Source organism: Acipenser ruthenus, chromosome 5 (assembly GCF_902713425.1).
Source record: "Acipenser ruthenus chromosome 5, fAciRut3.2 maternal haplotype, whole genome shotgun sequence".
NCBI classification, from domain to species: Eukaryota; Metazoa; Chordata; class Actinopteri; order Acipenseriformes; family Acipenseridae; genus Acipenser; species Acipenser ruthenus.
The window spans coordinates 69,051,459-69,071,794 of NC_081193.1; the positions used below are offsets into that span (position 1 = coordinate 69,051,459).

Here is a 20,336-nt window from a genome sequence, read left to right on the forward strand (position 1 = left end):
ATGTGCCTAGCACCCTGGAAAAGGTGGATTGGGCTATCCCTCCAGACATTCCAACTGTGGTCTGAAAGAAAAAAGAGGCTAAGTAGTGCAGAGAACACAGCACTTTCACATGTGCAGGGATAGCAGTCCCTAGATTGACGCTGGGGTCTATTTCATCCCTCAATTCAGCTGTTACGTCTAGGATGACCTGCGGAGTGAGATGATAACGCTTTAGCACTGCATCCTACGGCATCCCAAACAAAGTGACCCTAGGATTGAATATGCAGGGTATTCTTCGTCTTGTCCTTCTCCTCCAAACATGTTCCTGCCTCTCCTCAACAAAAGCCAAGTGTCGCCACATTAGGAAGTGTACCACAGCAGCCATCCTGAAGCCAATGACAGGTCTCTGCAGGTGTGTGCTTTAATGCAGCTCTTAATTACTTGCTTTTACAATGGTTTGCACCTTGTAAGAAGAGGTGTAAAGTTGTTGGAGGGTCAGCAATTGCCTGAGTGCAAGGCAAAATCCTTAAATCAAATTATAATGTTCGCACCCATTTAGTATCTAGGATCCCACCCAATTCTTTGCTCTTTTCTTCATTTGAATGCATTTCAGTATAGTTATAATGGATTAATGATGGCAAAGTGCAAATTTGATAGCGGGTGCAGAATGCCGGGTGAACACCATTCTTTACATACGCCGCATTTTTAGTGGCCGGTAAAAATTAATTTTACAGCAGCTAAACACGATTTGCAGGGCAGTATTTATGAGGGTTTTGTACCCGCAAATCACTTTGCGTGTATCATTACATCTACCCCGTAATGTATTTATTTATTTATTTTTTTTAATGTTTTTGACAAAATGCATTTATTAGTTTAACCTGTAAAGTTTTTAGAATACAGACCAAGTCTGCAATTTGGAACATGACACTTAATATTTGTTTTCAAAACATTTGCAAAATACTCAAAGATAAGAAACATCATCATTCAATTTATATTCCACTACAGGTTACCATTTTGATAAAGGCAGTAAAATTTAGAATACAAATGACTTGTTTAAAGCTGTGAGGTTCTTTAATGGTATTTCAGAATATGTTTATTTAGCAATTTTTGTTAAGCATAAATAGACATATGTTTTAAAATAAGTTCTTTGTAATACGTATTCACTGGAAAATAAAAACACAAAACATGCTGGTACGGTTAACACATTCTACAAAGCATTGTAGGAAAATTATGAAAAGACTAGACACTGGTAGGAACTTACTAGCAATCATAATGGTTTTGGAGTTTCCACCAAGGCTGTCTTTCAAAAGCCATGTTAAAACAGAGTCTCTATAAGGCACAAAAACCTGCTTCTTCTTTGCATGGGAGCTCATAGAATCCTGAGATAAGTCAGCTGTGAAGATGAAAAGAAAAAAAATAAGCCTTTTATAGCACCATCACAAAGAGAGCTCAAATTCAGAATTCCATGACATATCGATCTGCAAAATGCAATCAGACAACTAGCCATGCAGTCAATGATCAAGGGAAAAAACTACCTTTGCTAAACAGATCTGGTAGACCTACCTAAGGCAGAGATTACATTTCCCAAAGTGACCAGAGACTTGTTAATGTTTCCTCCTTCTTTTAACCTCACACCAGTGGCACCAGTGGCATCTGCTCTCTCACTTCCTGCAAGATCCACCAAATGGATTTTACTGACTGTCTCGCATGGCATTTCCGCATCAAATTTGGCCTGGAGAGAGAAATGTGGGTAAATAATCACAAATTCAGATACATATCAGACAAGATAAAGGGACAAAATATGGTTCCTTCCATGTTTAACTATAAGCTTTCGTACTTCCTTCTCCGAGATGGATAGTAGAAATGAATGTGAACAGGCCATTCTTCTAAATAATAATAATAATATTGTTATTTTAACTATGTGATCCGAACATTCCTACAGTGGGCGAACTTTGAATGTATGCAGTAATATGCAAGAACATATACTGAATACACTGCAATATAGTAATTATGTATTTATAAAACAGCTAATTGTAAGATACTGTATGTAAAAATACATAAATTGATAAAGAAACTAGTACAATTTTAAAAAGTCAAATAATAATTGTAGCTTCTTTTGGTATTTCTAAAGATAGGACTTCTAAAACAGTGCAGACTGGGTGTTCATTTTCCCCCACACAAAAATTGTAGAGTGCTAATATTTTAGTATTTACCTTGATACACAATAGATTATATAATTGTGTTATGTATCTCAATATAAAATATGTAACTGTTGTTTTAATTGTCAACAACAATAGGAAACAAAACATAATTCAACAAGAGATCAACAGTAGTAGGGCTACGATTAGAAATAAAAGCTGCTTTTAAGCAGCTAACTCAATTGAAAAATCTATTCATATAATATTGAACAATGGATACACTTGAATAATTTAAATCTTCCCTGAAGAGTTTTGGTTCTTGATTAATACAATTCAAATTTATACAACATCACAGCCAAGTCTCTACTCCAGAAATAAGCAATGATGAATAGTCAAGTTTCATAGCAGTCGAAAAAAGTGTTATGCAAAACTAGGGCATGTTGAGGCTTCTTAAAGCCTGCCTTTAAGCAATAACTGGGCACATTACGCTAAGGGAAATACAAAAAAAAATGAAAAATTCCTAACCACCATGTGTTTTAGAGAAGTAAACAACAAACTTAGTACTAAGCCTGTCCCCTCCAGGAAGATGTAGTGAAACCTAGTTGGAACCCCATGTGTTAGAGTAATTACCACAAAACAATGCTGTGGTAACTTGGTCTAGTTAACAGGGAGCACAGTAATTCGTTTTATTCTGAAAGTTACACATTCGAGTTGAGTGCTTATTACATTGAGAAGACAATAACTCTTTGCGGTCCCATTTATTCAGGCGCATCAAGTCCAATTTATTTTCACACGGTTTAAAGTAATTTTTTTCACAGTAAAACTGGTTTAAAAGGCACTGCATATCAACAGGACACTCAGTACTGCGTTTCCAGCCCCGCCCCACTCCTTGTTCATCTCCTGATCACTCGTTTTAATCACCAAACTCCTCAATAATGCTATCCAAGTCATTATTTTATTACTATAACATCTCAAAAAGCTTGGCAAATGTCCTTGATATTCTTTGAGCGCTGGATGTGAAAGCAGCTATCTTGTTTGTTTATGTCTGTGTGTCACAAGGCTGGCTGAGTGGTGACACGTCAGACCCGGAAGAAACACACAGACAGACGGTGGTGATGAGTAGCTGAGTGCAAATGGTAGCACTCAGCATTTATTAACAAAATAAAAGGTTTAAACAGAACACAAAAACAGGACACGGCACTTTACGCCAAAATAAAAAGACAAACAAAACGTACCAACACACAAAACAAGTGGACGAATGTTAAACAAGTACCATGCTGGCACTTCCAGCACGCTGTAGCAATTGTTATTTCACCTTCACTCTATTTCTCCTTTCTCTCTCTCCCGTTCTCCACTCTCGAACACCCAACCCTGAGTGAGTGAGACGTGCATCTATTTATGCAGTTGTACCGAGAGTCGATTGTCAATCATTCAATTGGAATCTCGGTACAACTGCACGTGAATAAATTAAGTGTACTCCCGTGACCACACATTACATTTTAACCAGCACGTGAAGTGATCTGTGCCATCCTCGTGCCTAAATACAAATCTACCTTTTTAAATACACGTGAAACACAGACCCGTTTATATCCCGTGTACCAATCTCTATACACCAACATTAACACATGCAACATACAACACACACATACACACAGGGGCAGGGCACATTGCCACACCGTGTTATGTCTGTGGTGAAGGGACTATGAGTATTGCTGAGATCCGCCTCTTTTTTTGGGGGGGGGGGGTTCTACCGGTCTCACTCAGCCATTGAAAGGTTTTTTCTGCTTTTTCCAGAGAAAAAAACGAATAGAGACCTGTGCTTGATGTCTTTTTGATGACTGGACTGGAAAGGAATAATTGTAATGTCGGACCTGGTCCGACATACGACCACAAAGGGTTAACATCCCTTTCAGTCCACTTGCCTGAGTGAAGTTGATGGTAAAAATGGCATGGGACCTGCTGCTAACATCATTCATCCCTGTACTGGCTGTGGTTCGATTGATATTTCCAGCTTCCATCAGTTCCTCGACATCACTGTAGTTCTGGACCAGGTGTTTTGACAGATCTGGACGGATATAAAACAAGAGCGTTCAACAACTCCCACTGAATAAGTTTCACGAGGCAGATACTGATGTCATTTTAAACGCACAACATATCAGGATGCAAACCACAAATAGTTACTTCAATTTGTACTTTTCTTTTACTCAAGAACAACGACAAGCTGAACCTTTTTTTCAGTCTTAAAAAAAAAAAAAAAGGTCTAGGAAGGATAACTGTAATGACGGACGCTCGTCATTGCAAATCAGAATCACTTTGGATGCTGTTTGATGTTTTATGATGTTTTATGTTAGTTCTCTTTTAATACAGTTTTTACACTACATTCATTCTGAAGAGCAGATTTTTCAGGGGAAACTTCTTGTACGATGTAGGCCTATAGTTTCTTACCCTCAACATAAGGTCCATCTTTTGGATGCTCGCGGACTCTGAGGTTGTAAGTTTTGGTAGATTTTCTCCTGAGTAAGTCTCTTACTCTTTCATTGTAGATTTCCAGGTAGCTGTTTATTTTAAAAGAATAAGAAAATTCAGATTTAAAACCAGAGTTTAACTTTTACTTCTGCTGGCTAAAGCCCACTGTCCCATATGACTGTATTAACCATCATGTATAACTAACTATCTGTTACGTTTGGGTCTAATTTCAGTCCCCATAAAGCAATATCTTTATATAAGCTTTAACTCCAAATGATACAATAAGTCAAACTAATCTCCCAAGAGCCTTGCTCCAATGAGCAGTATCAATGAAATAAATGGTACATTTTGATGTTGTACACAGCTGAAATTGTAATACACTGAACAGCATTATTAAACCCAACCATTCAGACCCCCCCCCCCCCCCCCACCACCACCAATAACATTTTACAAAGTTATGCTTTGGTAATTATATTTACATACTGCATTAATGAAGATAATAGTAGAATACTTTTCTAAAGCTGTTATTTTCCTGACTAAACAGGATTGTTGTTTGATTATTAGAATAACCAACAATAAGCATATACACCAATTGATTCTTACAGTCTGCTTGTTCTTCTTCATCTCAGAGACAACTGAGACTTGCATATGCATGCATGCATCTATAAGCTTATATATTTCTGAAGTCCTCCTCTGCCTGCCAAAGCTATCTGCTATAAAGGTCACATTTGATGAACAGCTACCAAACCTTTTCTTCAATCCACCTTACATCCTATTAGAGTGACCTTCATTATAATTTGTACCTCATTAATAAATGCTAAATAACCATCTCTCAAGAGTAGCACAATAATGGGGGTACAGTCCCTTTCAGAAAAACTAGGAAATCAAAGTAATTAACAGCAAGGCTGCACTGCCTGCTGTACTGTGCAAGATAAAAATGATTGAGTGCCAAAACGCATTTGTCCAGAGTAGCTACTTACCTAACTTCAGTACGAAATGAAGCCTCATCCCACCTTGTCATCCCAGCTATTCTGCTGAACAGCCCTTCACATATTCGAGGTATCAAACCCGCATCACCCTTTAGGAACAGTTCACAAAACACGTGCATAAACATCCCTTTCAATGATCGTAGAAGTGTGTTTACATTCAAAATCTCCAGCAACATGGAAGGAGCTAGGTGAATCCATTGCACAAATGACCAATCCCTTTCCAAGTTTATTAAAACATTCCAGGTACACCCAAAGGAATGAGAATGCACCTGTAACATTCAGTGGCAGTCAAGTGGTTAAAGAAAACCATATTTTATTTTACAATATCAGAGAATAATACTGTTTTGTGGAGTTAAAATACTTAATAAGTTAAATAAACATCTTGGTTATATATGTAGTGCCTACAAACAGAACTTGACCATTATTATGCATGACATAATTTTTTGGAGAATCAGAGAATGAATTGGAACATTTATTTTCTGTAAAGCCACTCATGAATACTAAAGAGTACAACTTAATTAAATATGGCACGCACATCACACATGTTTACACTGTTTATCCATTTGAATTTGTTTGATCTTCAATGGGAGCAGCTAAAGTGTTATAGTTGGCCCCAGGGGGTTAATAATGTGTGGGTTGAAGGGCGGGGGGGGGAGTACATCATCTGAGGTTGACCTTTTTTTCTCTCTATCTAATCAACTGGGACTGTGAGTTTCTATAGTAAACTTCCCCAGAGAGGCTACTGTAGGCTTTTTCATGTTAAGTGTCTCCCTTAGACTTCTATTATTTATCAGCATTTCCATCAGGGTCGTTAAGTGGGCCGCTTCACTGTTTCCCTGGCTGGGTTTTATTTATGGTGGTGCAAAAATTCAGATAAGGAGGTGGTGTTAGGGGAATCTAATGATTCAAAGCATATTATTACCTGCTGGATAATCACATGATCTCCACCAACATATTAATATTCACAATGCAAATACCATAATCTATGAACCTTGATTTATTTTTACTTTTATAGCTCTGATCACAGAATAACCATTTAAATACAATAAAAATCATATACCATGGGGAATTAATGCAGGATTGAAGCAGCCAAGTTTTAAAGTGTGAAACATATGTCTTCAGTACCTATAATAAAGCATAATAATTGCTTACCGGGTTTCCCATCATTGTATAGGACTTGCCAGATCCAGTCTGGCCATATGCAAAGATACAGGCGTTATAACCTTCAAAAGCAGCTTTAAGGACATCAGTGCCAAGATCTTTAAAAACCTCCAATGACAAAAACATATTTCTTAGAATATCTGGACAACAACCATACTGTAGTACATAAATAATGTGAAAACATTTTATTAAACTATACATTTTTCATCTAAACTGTATAAATTGTTTAGTAATTTCTATCAAGATCTATGGTAAATTGCATTACTGAAGTACTTTGGTTAAGAATATATTAAGCTTTCTATACTGCAACAGTATCAACATTTGTAATTAAAAGTTTTCAAATGTTAACAATACATACTATTAGCGATTCTGCCCTCAATTTTCAGTCTTCAGGGTTCCTCAGTTATGTTTTGTATTCATGAGCATTTATCAGTTAATTAGGCAGTGAATAGACACAAAATCCACTGATTACATGTATCACTTTCTGTACTTCTTGTACTTGACCTACTGTAAATACGAATACCGCCACTGTTAATAATCAATTAGCAACATATCGGTCATTTTACTTACTCTTGAAGACTGAAATTACATTTTATAAACATGCACATATATGAAATGTTGTTTTTCTCACTGTAACATATTATTACTGTAATATTAATTTATAAAAAACACATGTAAGCAATAGACCAAGCTATATTTATGCATTGACATGCACAGTTACAAATCTACTCTAGATTAACTATATCATGTCAAATCATGATTCATGAAAATTACCCATCCACTGTGTTTACATAAAGTATGCTGACTAATGAAAAACTAAATCAGGATGACCAATTCATTTTGAATCCATTTCTAAAGAAACATCATGGAATACAGTACATACTAAATAATAAAAACGAAAGAAAGTTTTGACAAGAAAAAACACTTAATTATATTTCTCTCTAAATTAGAAACCTCAAAACTTTACATTTACAAATCAGGAATCTGCATTGCAGGGCACTACCACACAGCAGTAGGAAGGACCTTTAAATTTACATCGCCCCTTTCACATGAGCAATGTATCAAAGTGCTTTAAAATCACTGAGCAACCACTGACAGACAAGAGCTTTCATGTTGTAGTCCCAGTTATCACAGTAGGATCAATATATGCCACAACCCAGTCCAAAGTGTACATCCATTTTTCATTTAAACTATTGAAGTTATATAACTAAAATAGCAGAGGTTTGAGAAGCGTTACTGAACAGGCTGCAGAGTTCATAAACGTCTAATTAAAAAACAGTATATTCATGAACCGGTCTTGCCCCTCTGAACCTGTGCCAGAGCGAGCAGGCAGGACAGAGGAACCAATCAAAATGCTAAACCTTGGAAGAGGAGTCGGAAACCAATGAAATGGAGAAGCAAGACTTTTTTACTTAACTTTTTGGGAGCGAGAGCTAATTAAAAAAAAAAAGTGTTTTTAACTTCTATTAAAACCAGCCCTAGTGTCCTGCCTTTTCTGCACCGCCGCTGGAAACCCAGAACACAGTCGCTACATTGTTGTCAGCAGTGGAGGTGAGGAAGGTACCCCGACATGCACTTGGAAGCTGGCAGGGGAGAGTGTAGAAATGCAAAACTAAACTTGCCCAAATAATTAGCATAGGCAAAACTAGATTGGCCCAGCATCGATTTGGAAGCGTTGAATGAAACTAGACTCGCCAGGGATAGCCCCGAAATTCAGTGAAAACTGTTGAAAAAACAGGTTTCGCCCAGTCATCTTTTTCAAGTTCTGGGCCAATGTAGATTCACCCGATTGTACGCTGGCGAGTGCCGAAAAAAAGTGATAACTTCGGGATTCGCCCAGAAGCCCTTGGCAAAACTAGATTGGCCCGGGCAAAACTAGACTAGCCAGACAACCAGGTTTCACCCTTAACATACATATACACACACATTATATATAATCTTGAAATAGTTTCACAAAGTAAGTTTTTCAGTCTAGTTTTCAAAATATGATAATGTTAGCAGACAGACAGCACACCTCTGAAGGTTAAACTTATGGAATTCTGTTAAGCAAGAACCTGTTGTTATTGTGTCGCTGTTGGACCCAAACAAACATTCAGAGGTCCTCATAAAATGGGGGCTCAGTTACTATAGCTATTAACCCCCTCAGACCTCACTTACTTCAATACTGTTAACTCCAAGTTGATCACATCAGTGAAAAGGAGGTTATCTGTAAATAAGTTAATGCTGGAGGTAAAGGTATTACCCAGTACATATACAGTATGTATGGATGTCTACATACTGTAAAACCAAGTCCAATTAAAGTTGTCTTTTCTAAGCAAGTAGTAATAAATAATTTTCCAATAATTAAGGGTGGACGTACCTTTTCCTGAGAAATAAAATCTGAGTGTTTACTATCAGCTGAATAGTATGAAAAGTCGTATGTGAATGTCTTGATTCGCTCTCTCACTGTGTCTCCCGAGATTCCTTCTGGGACCTGTTAAATTGAAATGTTAGACAGTAAAATACTGGTAAAAAAAACACAGTCTAAATCAGGATGTTGCTTTTTTGTTATATGCAACTGTTCTGGTCATTTTCCTAGCAGTTAGTAAATTCTTCATTGCCAGGAATGTTTTATAACATTTTAGATATATTTACATTAGGCTTGTAACAATAATCAAATTATTTATCGATTGGGACCCCACGATAACCTATCGATAATATTTTAATGAAATCGAATATTCCATGAAATTAAAAACGTGTCTTGTATATATTAACTTACTGTCAAGAACGTAATGTGTTGTTACTTCTAAAAGTTACTGAGAATATGCGTCTGTGAACAAATACAGGATGATGATGCAGAGATCAAGAGTAACCTGCTTTGTTAATGTATTTTATACATATTACTGTGTTTGAAATCAGTCTGTTTTGAATGAAACTAATAATATTTAACATTACTACGTTGTCAGGTGCCGCTGTTTCAGAAAAAAAAATATATATATATATAATTTTTTTTTTTACCTTTTTACATTTTTTTTACATGCCGCTGGATCATAGCCTGATGTATGTGATCCAATGACACATTGCAGGTTGCACAAAATAGTTTGCCACCAGTAGAATGCAAAATTATTGTACACGATCCGCTGCAGTAATTAATTGTAGATTTTTTTTTTTTTTATTCATTTTGGACACTCGCAAAATGTTCACAATAATGATCACTTAACAATATTAGTTGAGATCTCCTAGGATACTAAACCCACCCTGGATGCCCAGATCTACCAATCAGTAAGGAGAGCTCAGAGTGGTTATTGTCTGCTGCTGCCGTTTATTTAATAAATACAGTCCACTTTCTGAAATTGAAACAAGCTTATAAATCACATCAGGAACCTGGACCGATACACATAACTTAATTGGATTTAAGTGCAGGGTAAAAGTACATAAAATAAACAGTTTTCACAGTGAAGAATGAATTTCACGGTCCATGTCACGTTTTTGACAGCCGTGAAATAGGTAGGGCCTTAGTAACGTACTGTATAAGCGTAAGCGAATCCACGAGGGTGAAACGCTTCTCTGAGCACTCCCGTATGTGACACATTTTTGGTTGCGACGTGGTATGTAGATTGATTAGGCCTATACATGTTGCAATGTGGGCAGTAAGTCAATTCATAATAAATCCACATACATGTATGAAAGATGTATTATACATATTCATGTATGGAGACGCAAAATAAAATTATCAACCAGTTGTCGCTGTCAAAAGTTCTGTATTCACTGAAGGTAATGCAAATTTAAGTGGCTATGCAAAGTCATGTAAAGTTTTGATTAAAATATGATAGCAAAAAGTGAACTGCATCTCTGCAGCCGCGGCACACTGGAAGGGACTGCTGCTTTCACTAGCAGAAGCTGGGCCACGTAATTCATAAATTGTAACCAACAGCAAATAAAAAAAAAATGAGAGATTGAATTATTTCCATGTGAATAGGACATAATGTTAATGTAGTTTTCAAACCTTGTTTTTTTTTATCCTTTGGACAGTGGGGTTGATTTTCTTTTTTTTTTTTTTTTTAACTTTACTGTTATGTTTACACTGGAAATTTGTCAGATTTTACACAAAACAAGGCAAAGGCTAGTGACGACAGGAATATGTAAATTGGAGAGTGCTATATTTAAATGCCAATGTATTTATCAAATGTGTCTTACAACATCGGGATTTGTTTGAATTCGTTTTTTATACCATGCTCTATAAAAAGAGGACTTATTGTTCCTTTAAACAATTATTTTATTTTATTTATTTTTTTAAGCATTTTAACTCGATAATGATCGATAATCGTTGTTAGATTTTGCACGATAATCAATGTCAACATGAGGGTTTCGATTTACAACACTAATATATTATTTATATATATGGGTAATTGTATGTAAAAATAATGTGATATCTTGTAACAACTGTAAGTCGCCCTGGATAAGGGCGTCTGCTAAGAAACAAATAATAATAATAATAATAATAATAATAATAATAATAATAATAATAATAATAATAAATAATAATAATACATAGATGGATCCACATGTCCCACAGCCTTTTCCAGGCATTAAAGTAAAGATTTAAGAACAAATCTGGCAGTATTGAAAATGCACAGACGTTGTAGCAGGATCATTTTAGGGCAGAGGAAAACCTAGAAGCAACTGTTAAAATACAGTAATAATATAGAAAATATGACATTAAAAACAGTTTGAAATCCTGTAAAAATCCTCCCTGTTTTTTTATTAGATTCACCAGCCACCGGGGTAAACAACATATTCATTTTCTTTTCCATGGGCTTTCATTTTCGCTTTTTGCTTTCCAAACCTCAATAAAGGATGTTATTATTATTATTATTATTTATTTCTTAGCAGACGCCCTTATCCAGGGCGACTTACAATTGTTACAAGATATCACATTATACATTATTTCACATTATACAGATATCACATTATTTTACATACAATTACCCATTTATACAGTTGGGCTTTTACTGGAGCAATCTAGGTAAAGTACCTTGCTCAAGGGTCCAACCTAGTGAACCCTGGAGGTAAGGGTCCAGTCTGGAATGTTTTAAGGCAATGTACAGTAGCTGTCCCTGTTGCCCCCAGAATAAAATCGGCAACATGGTGAAGAGTGGGATTTCAACCACGCTTACAAAGGGGAGTGCTTTTACTAGGTGAGCCACTGGGTACCCTCAAGTGAAGAATTATTGTGACAGGTTAAGCTGATGTTGCCAGCTACACACACTACATAAAGTAGTTACCACCAAAGCTAGCTACACAACTCTGCCAGCCTCAATGATTATGATTCAGTGGGTCATTTCAAAATGATACCAGAGGTTTATTTTCATTTTATTGTAAAACAGAACAGATGATCCAAGAAACCAGCACACTTACCTTTATGTTTGTTATGGAAGTCTTGTTCCCTTCCATATGAATAATGAATTTGGCATCCAAATCTTTCTCTCTGTAATAAAATAAAATGTAAAAAAAAAAAGAAATGCTGTTAATTTTAACAAGATAAATTTAATGTAAAAATCTGTCATGTGGAACAGCTACTGCAGAGTTACTGTATATATACGTAATTTACTTACTGAGAAATATACAATATTTTGCAGCACTAAATTACAGTACATAGTGCTTTTCAATACATTATTTAAAAAGACGTGTTTATAAATGCGGTTCATTCTACCTAGATCTTAAACAACAATAGTGCTCACATTCAGTAATACAGCTGCTAACTGACATGCATTCCATCAGACAGCCAACTCAGTATGGGGTTATTAAACCACATAGCTAGATAAACAACACGAAAAATCTGCATAATTAACAAATCATGGAACATTTGGCCTTAAAAATAGATTCTCTTGCAACTCCATTGTTCTGAAAAATATACAGTACAGTAAAAGTGAGCCTGACAATGCAGCCCCTATTTTTTGGAATGCCCTCCCTTCTTTCATCAGGGAAGTTGGGACTGTTGCACTTAAGTCAAGGATAGCCCAGGCAAGTCTAGTTTCGTCCAACGCTTCAAAATCGATGCTGAGCAAATCTGTTTCACCCATCCCATTAAATTTGGGCGAGTCTAGTTTCGTCCAAAGATTCAACATCGATGCTGGGCCAATCTAGTTTTGCCTTTGCCAATTATTTGGGCGAGTCTAGTTCTGCATTTCTACACTCTCCTCTGCCAACTTCCAAGTGTGTGTCGGGGTACTTGCCTCACCTCCACTTCTGACAACAATGTAGCGACTGTGTGCTGGGTTTCCAGCGGCAGTGCAGAAAAGGCAGAACACTAGGGCTGGTTTTAATAGCGGTTAAAACCACTCTTTTTATTAGCTCCCTCTTCCAAAAAGTTAAAAGTCTCGCTCCTCCATACACGCAGGCAACCTCGCCACACATAGGTGGGTAAAACTATCAATAACTCAATTTGTCGCATTACAAGGGGACTGAGTGGAGAAGCTACTAGAAAGTGATAAATCAGTTACAAAGTGCTTGTCGACAACATATAAAAAAAGTGCACTAATCAAATCCAAGTGTACAATTATAAAAATAAAACATACAAATAAATCTGTGAAATATAACAGGGGCATTATTGACCCTGTTACAATCTTAACTATGTTTTAATGAGCATGAACAATTAACATATTATTTCTCTCTGTTGTGTGTGTGTGTGGCAAGTTTGCCTGCACTTAGCTGTTTCTGTTTTTCTCTCGCCCTCTCTGTGGGTATAGCTTTGGAGTGTGTGTGAGAGCTGCCGAGGACTGTGGTTTAAATCTTTTTTTGTTATACTGTTGCACAGTTGTTTTTTTATAGTTATTAGTATTTAAAGTGTTTTGTTTTGTTTTTTTTAAAGGGTGGGTGACTAGCGATGTCAGTTTCTACCCCTCGAATTACCCCTTTGAAAAACTAACTAGGAGACATGGAGTAAAGATTTCACCAGAACAGTTTTGTCTCCTCGAGAGGTGTGTGGTAGCGATCAGGGAGATAGTGGGATGCGAGAATATTAAATATGCCTCCTGTATGAGCGGAGCTATTGTAATTTTTCTGAAAACAACTGAATTAGTAAATAAGATCATAGAAAAGGGGATAGTTTTAAACGATACATTCACACCGCTGTTGCTGCTTGCAGCCCCGGCACGAAAAGTAACAATTTCAAATGTTCCACCTTTTGTACATAATGGAAGTACTGGAGAGGGAGTTAGCCCTGTACGGACAAGTAATGTCAGGGGTTAAGAGAATTCCCCTGGGCTGCAAAGTCCCACAGTTGAAGCACATCGTGTCTTTCCGAAGGCAGGTTTACATGATACTAAATAACACCAATGAAGATCTGAACATTTCGATAATCACGAATCCATGAAGTGCTACAGGTGTGGGAGTGAGGGGCACATAGTTAGGAACTATCCGGAGGAGAAGGAGGAGAATGCGGAGTGGGGTGCAGCAGAGGAAGGCAGTGGGATCGGGCAGAGGGCACAACCGAGGGCGAGGCCACAGCCGAAGCCGCGGAGAAGGGAGGTCCAGTCTGATAATCAGACAGCGGGAGGCAGTGGCAGTAACGTCGGGGAAAAAGACGCTGGCAGCAGTGCTGACACCGTTAGGGAGGCAGAACTGATCCGGGGTAAGGAAGATTATTAGACAGCGCCGAAGCCGAGGCAGCAGGAGGGGAGGAGGCTGGAAGCAGAGCACAGTCGTAGCACAGGCTGCGGCAGGGGAAGCAGAGGTAGTTGCAGCAGAGTTGATAGAAGCTCTGGGGGAGACAGTTGAGATGTTAACAGAAAGGAATAAGGATGGGGAGTTTAAAGTACCGGGGAAAAACAGAACAAGGAGGAGTGGAGGGGCAGTGGCAAAAAAAACGTAGTACAGAGGGAGATAAAGAAAGTAATGGGAGTACTGGAAAGGGAGTTAAAGATAGTAAGGCTGGGGAGCAGAGCAGAGCACTGGGGAAGAAACCGATAACCCGCTGGAGTGCAATAGCTGACAGCACTTCTACCGAGGAATCCTTGAGGTCAGAGAGTGAACGTGAGGGCAGCTTCACAGACTCCTCTCTGACATCGGGCTCCTCGGCCAGCCAGAGCTGCATAGGACCCGGGGGTACCATCTACAGAGAATCAGGGTTTTTTTACAGAAAACAAAAGGGAAAAGAGATGTGGTGATTGAGGAATGTTTTCCTGATCTAGATATGTTTAAGATGTCAGTCAAATATTTGATGAGGAAGAGCACAGAAAACAAAAGTTTTAGCGATCAAGAAAAATTGAGGCTGAATTTTTTTTTTTTTTTTAACTAAACTGAAGGCTAATGAAGGGTAGTTTTTCGATTTCTTTTGTCTATTTCTCTGTTGTTTTTCTTTGTTCTTTTCATTTTTAAATTCTTCAATGGGTGAAATTAAAACCAGGAGCTTAAATATAAACGGGTGTAGAGAAGCACTAAAGAGAGCTGCTGTATATGAGTTGATTAGGCAAAAAAATATCAATGTAATGTTTTTGCAAGAAACACACAGCGATATAAATAACTGCATTGAATGGGAAAAAGAATGGAAGGGTGATATAGTTTTAAGTCACAGATCCTCTCTGAGCGCGGGGGAAATTTTAAACCAATTTCCCGTACTATTGATGAGGGTGTTAAAGGACGTCTGCTCGTTGTAAGAGCAGTAGTGGAGGATAAGACTTTTGTTTTTATTAATATATATGCGCCCACTGATGGTAGGGAAAGAATCCTCTTTTTAAATATTTTAGATGACACCTTGGTGAATTGCCAATCAGAAAAATCTTTTTTATTGGGAGGAGATTTTAATTGTACAGAAAATGATAAAGAAGACAGGAATCATGCAGAGCCCCATCAGCCAGAGAGATGCGCAGGATAATAGAAAAGTGTGAATTAGAAGATGTTTGGAAAAGTTTTAATAACAACAATAAAAAGACAGTATACGTGGGTAAAAGTCAGGGATAATACACTCTCTCTGGCCAGATTAGAGCACTGTTATTGTTTTAAACATCATTTTAGCACTTGTAAATCCTGTTTTATCACTACTGGTTTGTCTGATCACTGTATGATAATAGCAAGTGTTTTAATTCCATCAGTAAGAACACACAGCACTTACTGGCATTTTAACACCCTTATAGTCAATGATGCACATTTTAAAACTTTTTTATTTTTTTCTGGCAGCAGTGGAGAAGGCAAAAGCTCAGTTTTAATTAGTGGTGGGATGTGGGGAAGGTGCAGATTCGCCAGTTGTGTCAGCAGTACACTGCGAGCGTCACTAGGAGCATTAACGAGTCAATGAGAGCTTTGGAGACGAACATCCTAGAGCTTCAGCAGGCTCTGGAGTCCACACCAAATAGCTTGAGGATCTCAAAGTAAAAAAAATGTCACTCATTGACCTGCTGGATACAGGGGCCGCTAACAAGATTGAGGTTCCAGAGTGTATCACAGGTGGACGCCCCGAACCACTGCTTCAGTCTGGCGAAGAAACAGGGTCAGAGCAAACTGATCCACTGCCTGCGTACAGAGGATGGGGAGAGCTGCAGGAGCCAAGGGAGATCCGCAGAAGGGCCGTGCAGTTCTACACACAGCTTTTCTCCAGCGAGGTAGGAGAAGGAGACACAGCCCACACACACAGATTCCATCTGTCACAGGTCCCTGAAGAGGAGAGGGAGGGGCTGGAGAGAGCACTTACGCTGCAGGAGCTCTCCACCGCCCTCAATGGACTGAGCAATGGCAAAGCCCCTGGCATCGATGGCCTCCCCACTGAGTTCTATAAAACATTCTGGGATGAGCTGGGGGAGGACCTGCTGGTGGTTTATAAAGAAAGTCTGGCCCAGGGAGATGTATTGTGTAAAACCGATGGAATAAATAAGTATTAATTAAAAATAAATAAATAAAAATAAATAAAATAAATTTAAGAAAAATTCAAAAACCTTTTTTTTTTTTAAAAATTTGAAGTAGTAGGAGCTGTTAAGACAACTAGACTCACCCAGGCTAGCCCCGAAATTCAGTGAAAACTGCTGAAAAAACAGGTTTCGCCCAGTCATCTTTCAGGTTCTTGGCCAATCTAGATTGGCCAGATTGGACGTGGGCAAGTACTGAAAAATATGGTAACTTCGGGATTCGCCCAGAAGCTCTTCGCAAAACTAGATTGGCCCAGGCAAAATTAACTCACCAGACCACCGGGTTTTGCCCTTAACATATATACACTGTTTTTTAAATATGCTACTTAATATGTAGCAGTTGTGTGTGTGTGACATGCCTGGGGACTTTTATACAAAGGTATTGTGTTGTGTAAATGTAAATGTGTTTTTTTTTTATGTATTATACAGTGCTTTTTGATACTTTTGTAGGAAAAGTGCTATATAAAAAATAAATATATATATTATGCTTTTAGTTACGCTATTACGGTATATTGCAATCTAATTACTACCACTTGTCAATCTGTTGCAACAAGCACAAATGCATTTAAAAAGCTGCAAATCATATGAATAATTAGGACATCTAGGACATTAGGATTCAGGACAGGTGGTAAGATCTGTTGATCTGCAACTTTGTCTTCCTGGCATAAACAGGAGATCTCATTATGGCTCTGAAATGAATGTGCTGTAGATGAAACGTCGAAAGAGCACACTGTAGAAAGAAATGGTGGCTAAATTACCTTTTTATTGTCAGTACTCTCAAACAAGAATGAAACAGTAAACCCAGATACAGTAGCATAAGCAGTGTCTCCATTATACTGTATTGACTATTTTTATATCACAGTTATTAACCTTTTTTTGCAAACATGTTAATTTTGTAGATTTTTCATATTTATGCAGACAATTCCTGCATCCTGTAAATCTGGCTGTTTTTGTACAGCATGATTATGTGGAATGTTTTCATAAGACAGTAATATTACAAAAGGTCTATTCCAATGTCAAGCGTTGAATTCAAACAATTTATTAAAACCACACAGTATATCTGTGCAGCAATGGTCTGGTTTGAAAGTACATGGTTTAGCAAAACACTAGTAATACACCTGCTGTCACCAACTGAGATCCTAACACACATTTACCTGAAGCACTTTCATTTTATTATTAACCTTATCGCTAATTAGACATTGTCAAATCATACGTCTATATAACAAACAAAAACATATATCTTTATAACTCAGTACATTGTGCCACAATCAGTCTTCAGTGGTAGTGGAAACATAGTGTTTCTATTGTATTTTGAATAAACTGCATTACTGTATATTAATAGTAAACTACCATTTGTCAAAATTGACAGAACTTAAAACCGAAATAGGGTCCAATTGTAACCCGAAAAAGCACAGACTTCTTGATAGTTCATTCTTTTATTAATTGTATGTTGTGTGTTGATTCCTCCATGAAACAGTTCTTTGCTTAGAAACTTTACATATGATGTCACAAGCAAGCAGTTGCTGCAGACAAAGTTGCCTGGCTACCTCCTTTGTGTAACCAAGTCTTTACTGCAGATACTAGGCACAAAAGTATGAAAAATACTAACATTTAACTATAGTAGGCTAGCAAGTCCACAGGTTAACTACAGTGATAGGGCAGCAGTGTGGAGTAGTGGTTAGGGCTCTGGACTCTTGACCGGAGGGTTGTGGGTTCAGTCCCCAGTGGGGGACACTGCTGTTGTACCCTTGAGCAAGGTACTTTACCTAGATTGCTCCAGTAATAACCCAACTGTATAAATGGGTAATTGTATGTAAAAATAATGTGATATCTGTAAAATGTGAAATAATGTGATATGTTGTAACAATTGTAAGTCGCCCTGGATAAGGGCGTCTGCTAAGAAATAAATAATAATAATAATAATAAATGTAAACACTAATTGTTCTGCATCTTGCCTAAAGTGCACAGGCTTCACTGAACAGCATAAATAAATTGCCACATGTTTACATTTTATTACATGCACGTGCTCCTGCCTTTGCAAAGTAACTCATTGCCAAATGCTGTATAAAAAAAAAAAAAAAAAAAAAAAAAAAAAAAAAAAATATTAACATACCCTTGAACAAACTCAGCTTAGTTATCTTGCTCTTAAACTTGTATCTTGATAAGACGGTCAATCGTATATGCGTTTTGCTTTTCTCATGATAAACAAAGTACATTTAGTGAAATAATGTACATCCTTGTTGAACGTGCCAATGCTATAGTTACTAAGCTGGCAGCAGTTACTTAAAAAGTATGAGGAATTATGCCTACTGTAACCATTTTTCTGATGGCACTTCTCATTGCTGTTAAAGTTATAGCTGTCAAAGTAAAGGCAATATGCCAAGAACAGGTTTATCGTCAAAGTTCTGGACCTTTTCAATCTCAGTGAACTTTGGATGGCATCAGGTTTATCTTCAAGTCATACACATATCTTGCTATTAGAATTGATTTTGAACTTGAACATTGTGGCCAGTATTCAATGTGAGCTCGAACAGCTTTGGTTTTAAAATGTACACTCAGAAACTGTCAAATTAATTCCTCTAAATGCAAAACTTGCTCTACAGGCTTTCTCAGATAAAAAATGACTGTACTTCACAATCCACAGTTGAACATAAAGTGTGTATTTTGCTGCTGAAAAGAGCAACAGGTTGTATCTCTTAAGGATTTCAGACACCTGATTATGAGATTACACACTGGAGGAAATTCACAAAGGTTTTTACTCCAAAGTGTCATTAGCATCATTTTACTCTAAAAGGAAACAAAAAACATCCATTTAAGTTAAAACAAAAAACTTGACATAAACAGCCAGGGAATAGCATATTTTCAAATTTCTAGTTTTGTGACATTGGAGAAATGTCCCCACATTGTAATTAAAACCAGTGCACACACATACTGTACAGAGGGTCCTCATAACCATGTCATAATCACAGTTTAAAATAAATGCATGTTCATCGGATTATAGCTAAATGCAATCTGAAACATCTATAGAAGGCCAGGAGTGTACAGCAGGGCTAGGAATTAACGCTGGCCATGCGGCAACTGCCATGGGTGTCCTTCTCAATTGCCGCAGTGCCCTTTCAGCTAGAGCAAACAAACAGCTAACCCTTTAAGCACATGGATTTCTACTAATGGCATAATAATGCCATCTCAGAAAAGGGTTCAGAAAAAAAAAGTAAAAAGCTTTGCTAATCTGCAAAACAAATGTGCAAAACTTGATCATTTTTTCAGGTCAGTAGTTTAGAAATGTTTACGATACTTTCTTTACTGCAACTAACTTGAATATGTTTCAGCTGGCATTATCCCCTTATTTTAAGTGTCCTTATTTTATCACAACAAAACCAAAACAGTAGGAAATAATATTCTACATTGTATTACAGTGTTTATTATCATTATTTATCCACCTTATGATAAAGAGAAGTTTTAGTATTTTCAGTTCCTCCATAAATAAAGCTACCAAACCTCCCAAATCCTTTTTTGGAAAGTCATACAGCTTTTTCTAATGCATCTGCGCCCTGAAATCGCATTGAGTCGGATGATGTTGAAAAATGTCAACATTTGCTGCATGGTTGTACGCTGGTAACCATCATGGAGCAAGACTTTGAGGAACTTTTAACAGAAGTAGTACGGAAACATCCACATAACCCCTCACTTACAGAATATAGAGATGCCCAAATAATAGAAACAGC

The 20,336-nt window shown here is 37.3% G+C and overlaps 1 protein-coding gene across 2 annotated transcripts in view; it reads right to left on the reverse strand.

Annotated features, from left to right (window-relative positions):
* kif16ba (kinesin family member 16Ba) overlaps positions 1-20,336 on the reverse strand; it is a 140,238-nt gene that overhangs the window by 114,781 nt on the left and 5,121 nt on the right. For both annotated transcript variants that reach the window (XM_034005346.3, XM_034005345.3), the window contains exons 2-9: positions 12,131-12,200; positions 9,093-9,206; positions 6,725-6,841; positions 5,564-5,661; positions 4,563-4,672; positions 4,040-4,182; positions 1,543-1,711; positions 1,241-1,372 (exon numbers count right to left, since the gene is read on the reverse strand). In XM_034005346.3, coding sequence (XP_033861237.3) covers positions 1,241-1,372; positions 1,543-1,711; positions 4,040-4,182; positions 4,563-4,672; positions 5,564-5,661; positions 6,725-6,841; positions 9,093-9,206; positions 12,131-12,200 — 953 coding nt within the window. The remainder of the gene's footprint in view (positions 1-1,240; positions 1,373-1,542; positions 1,712-4,039; positions 4,183-4,562; positions 4,673-5,563; positions 5,662-6,724; positions 6,842-9,092; positions 9,207-12,130; positions 12,201-20,336) is intronic.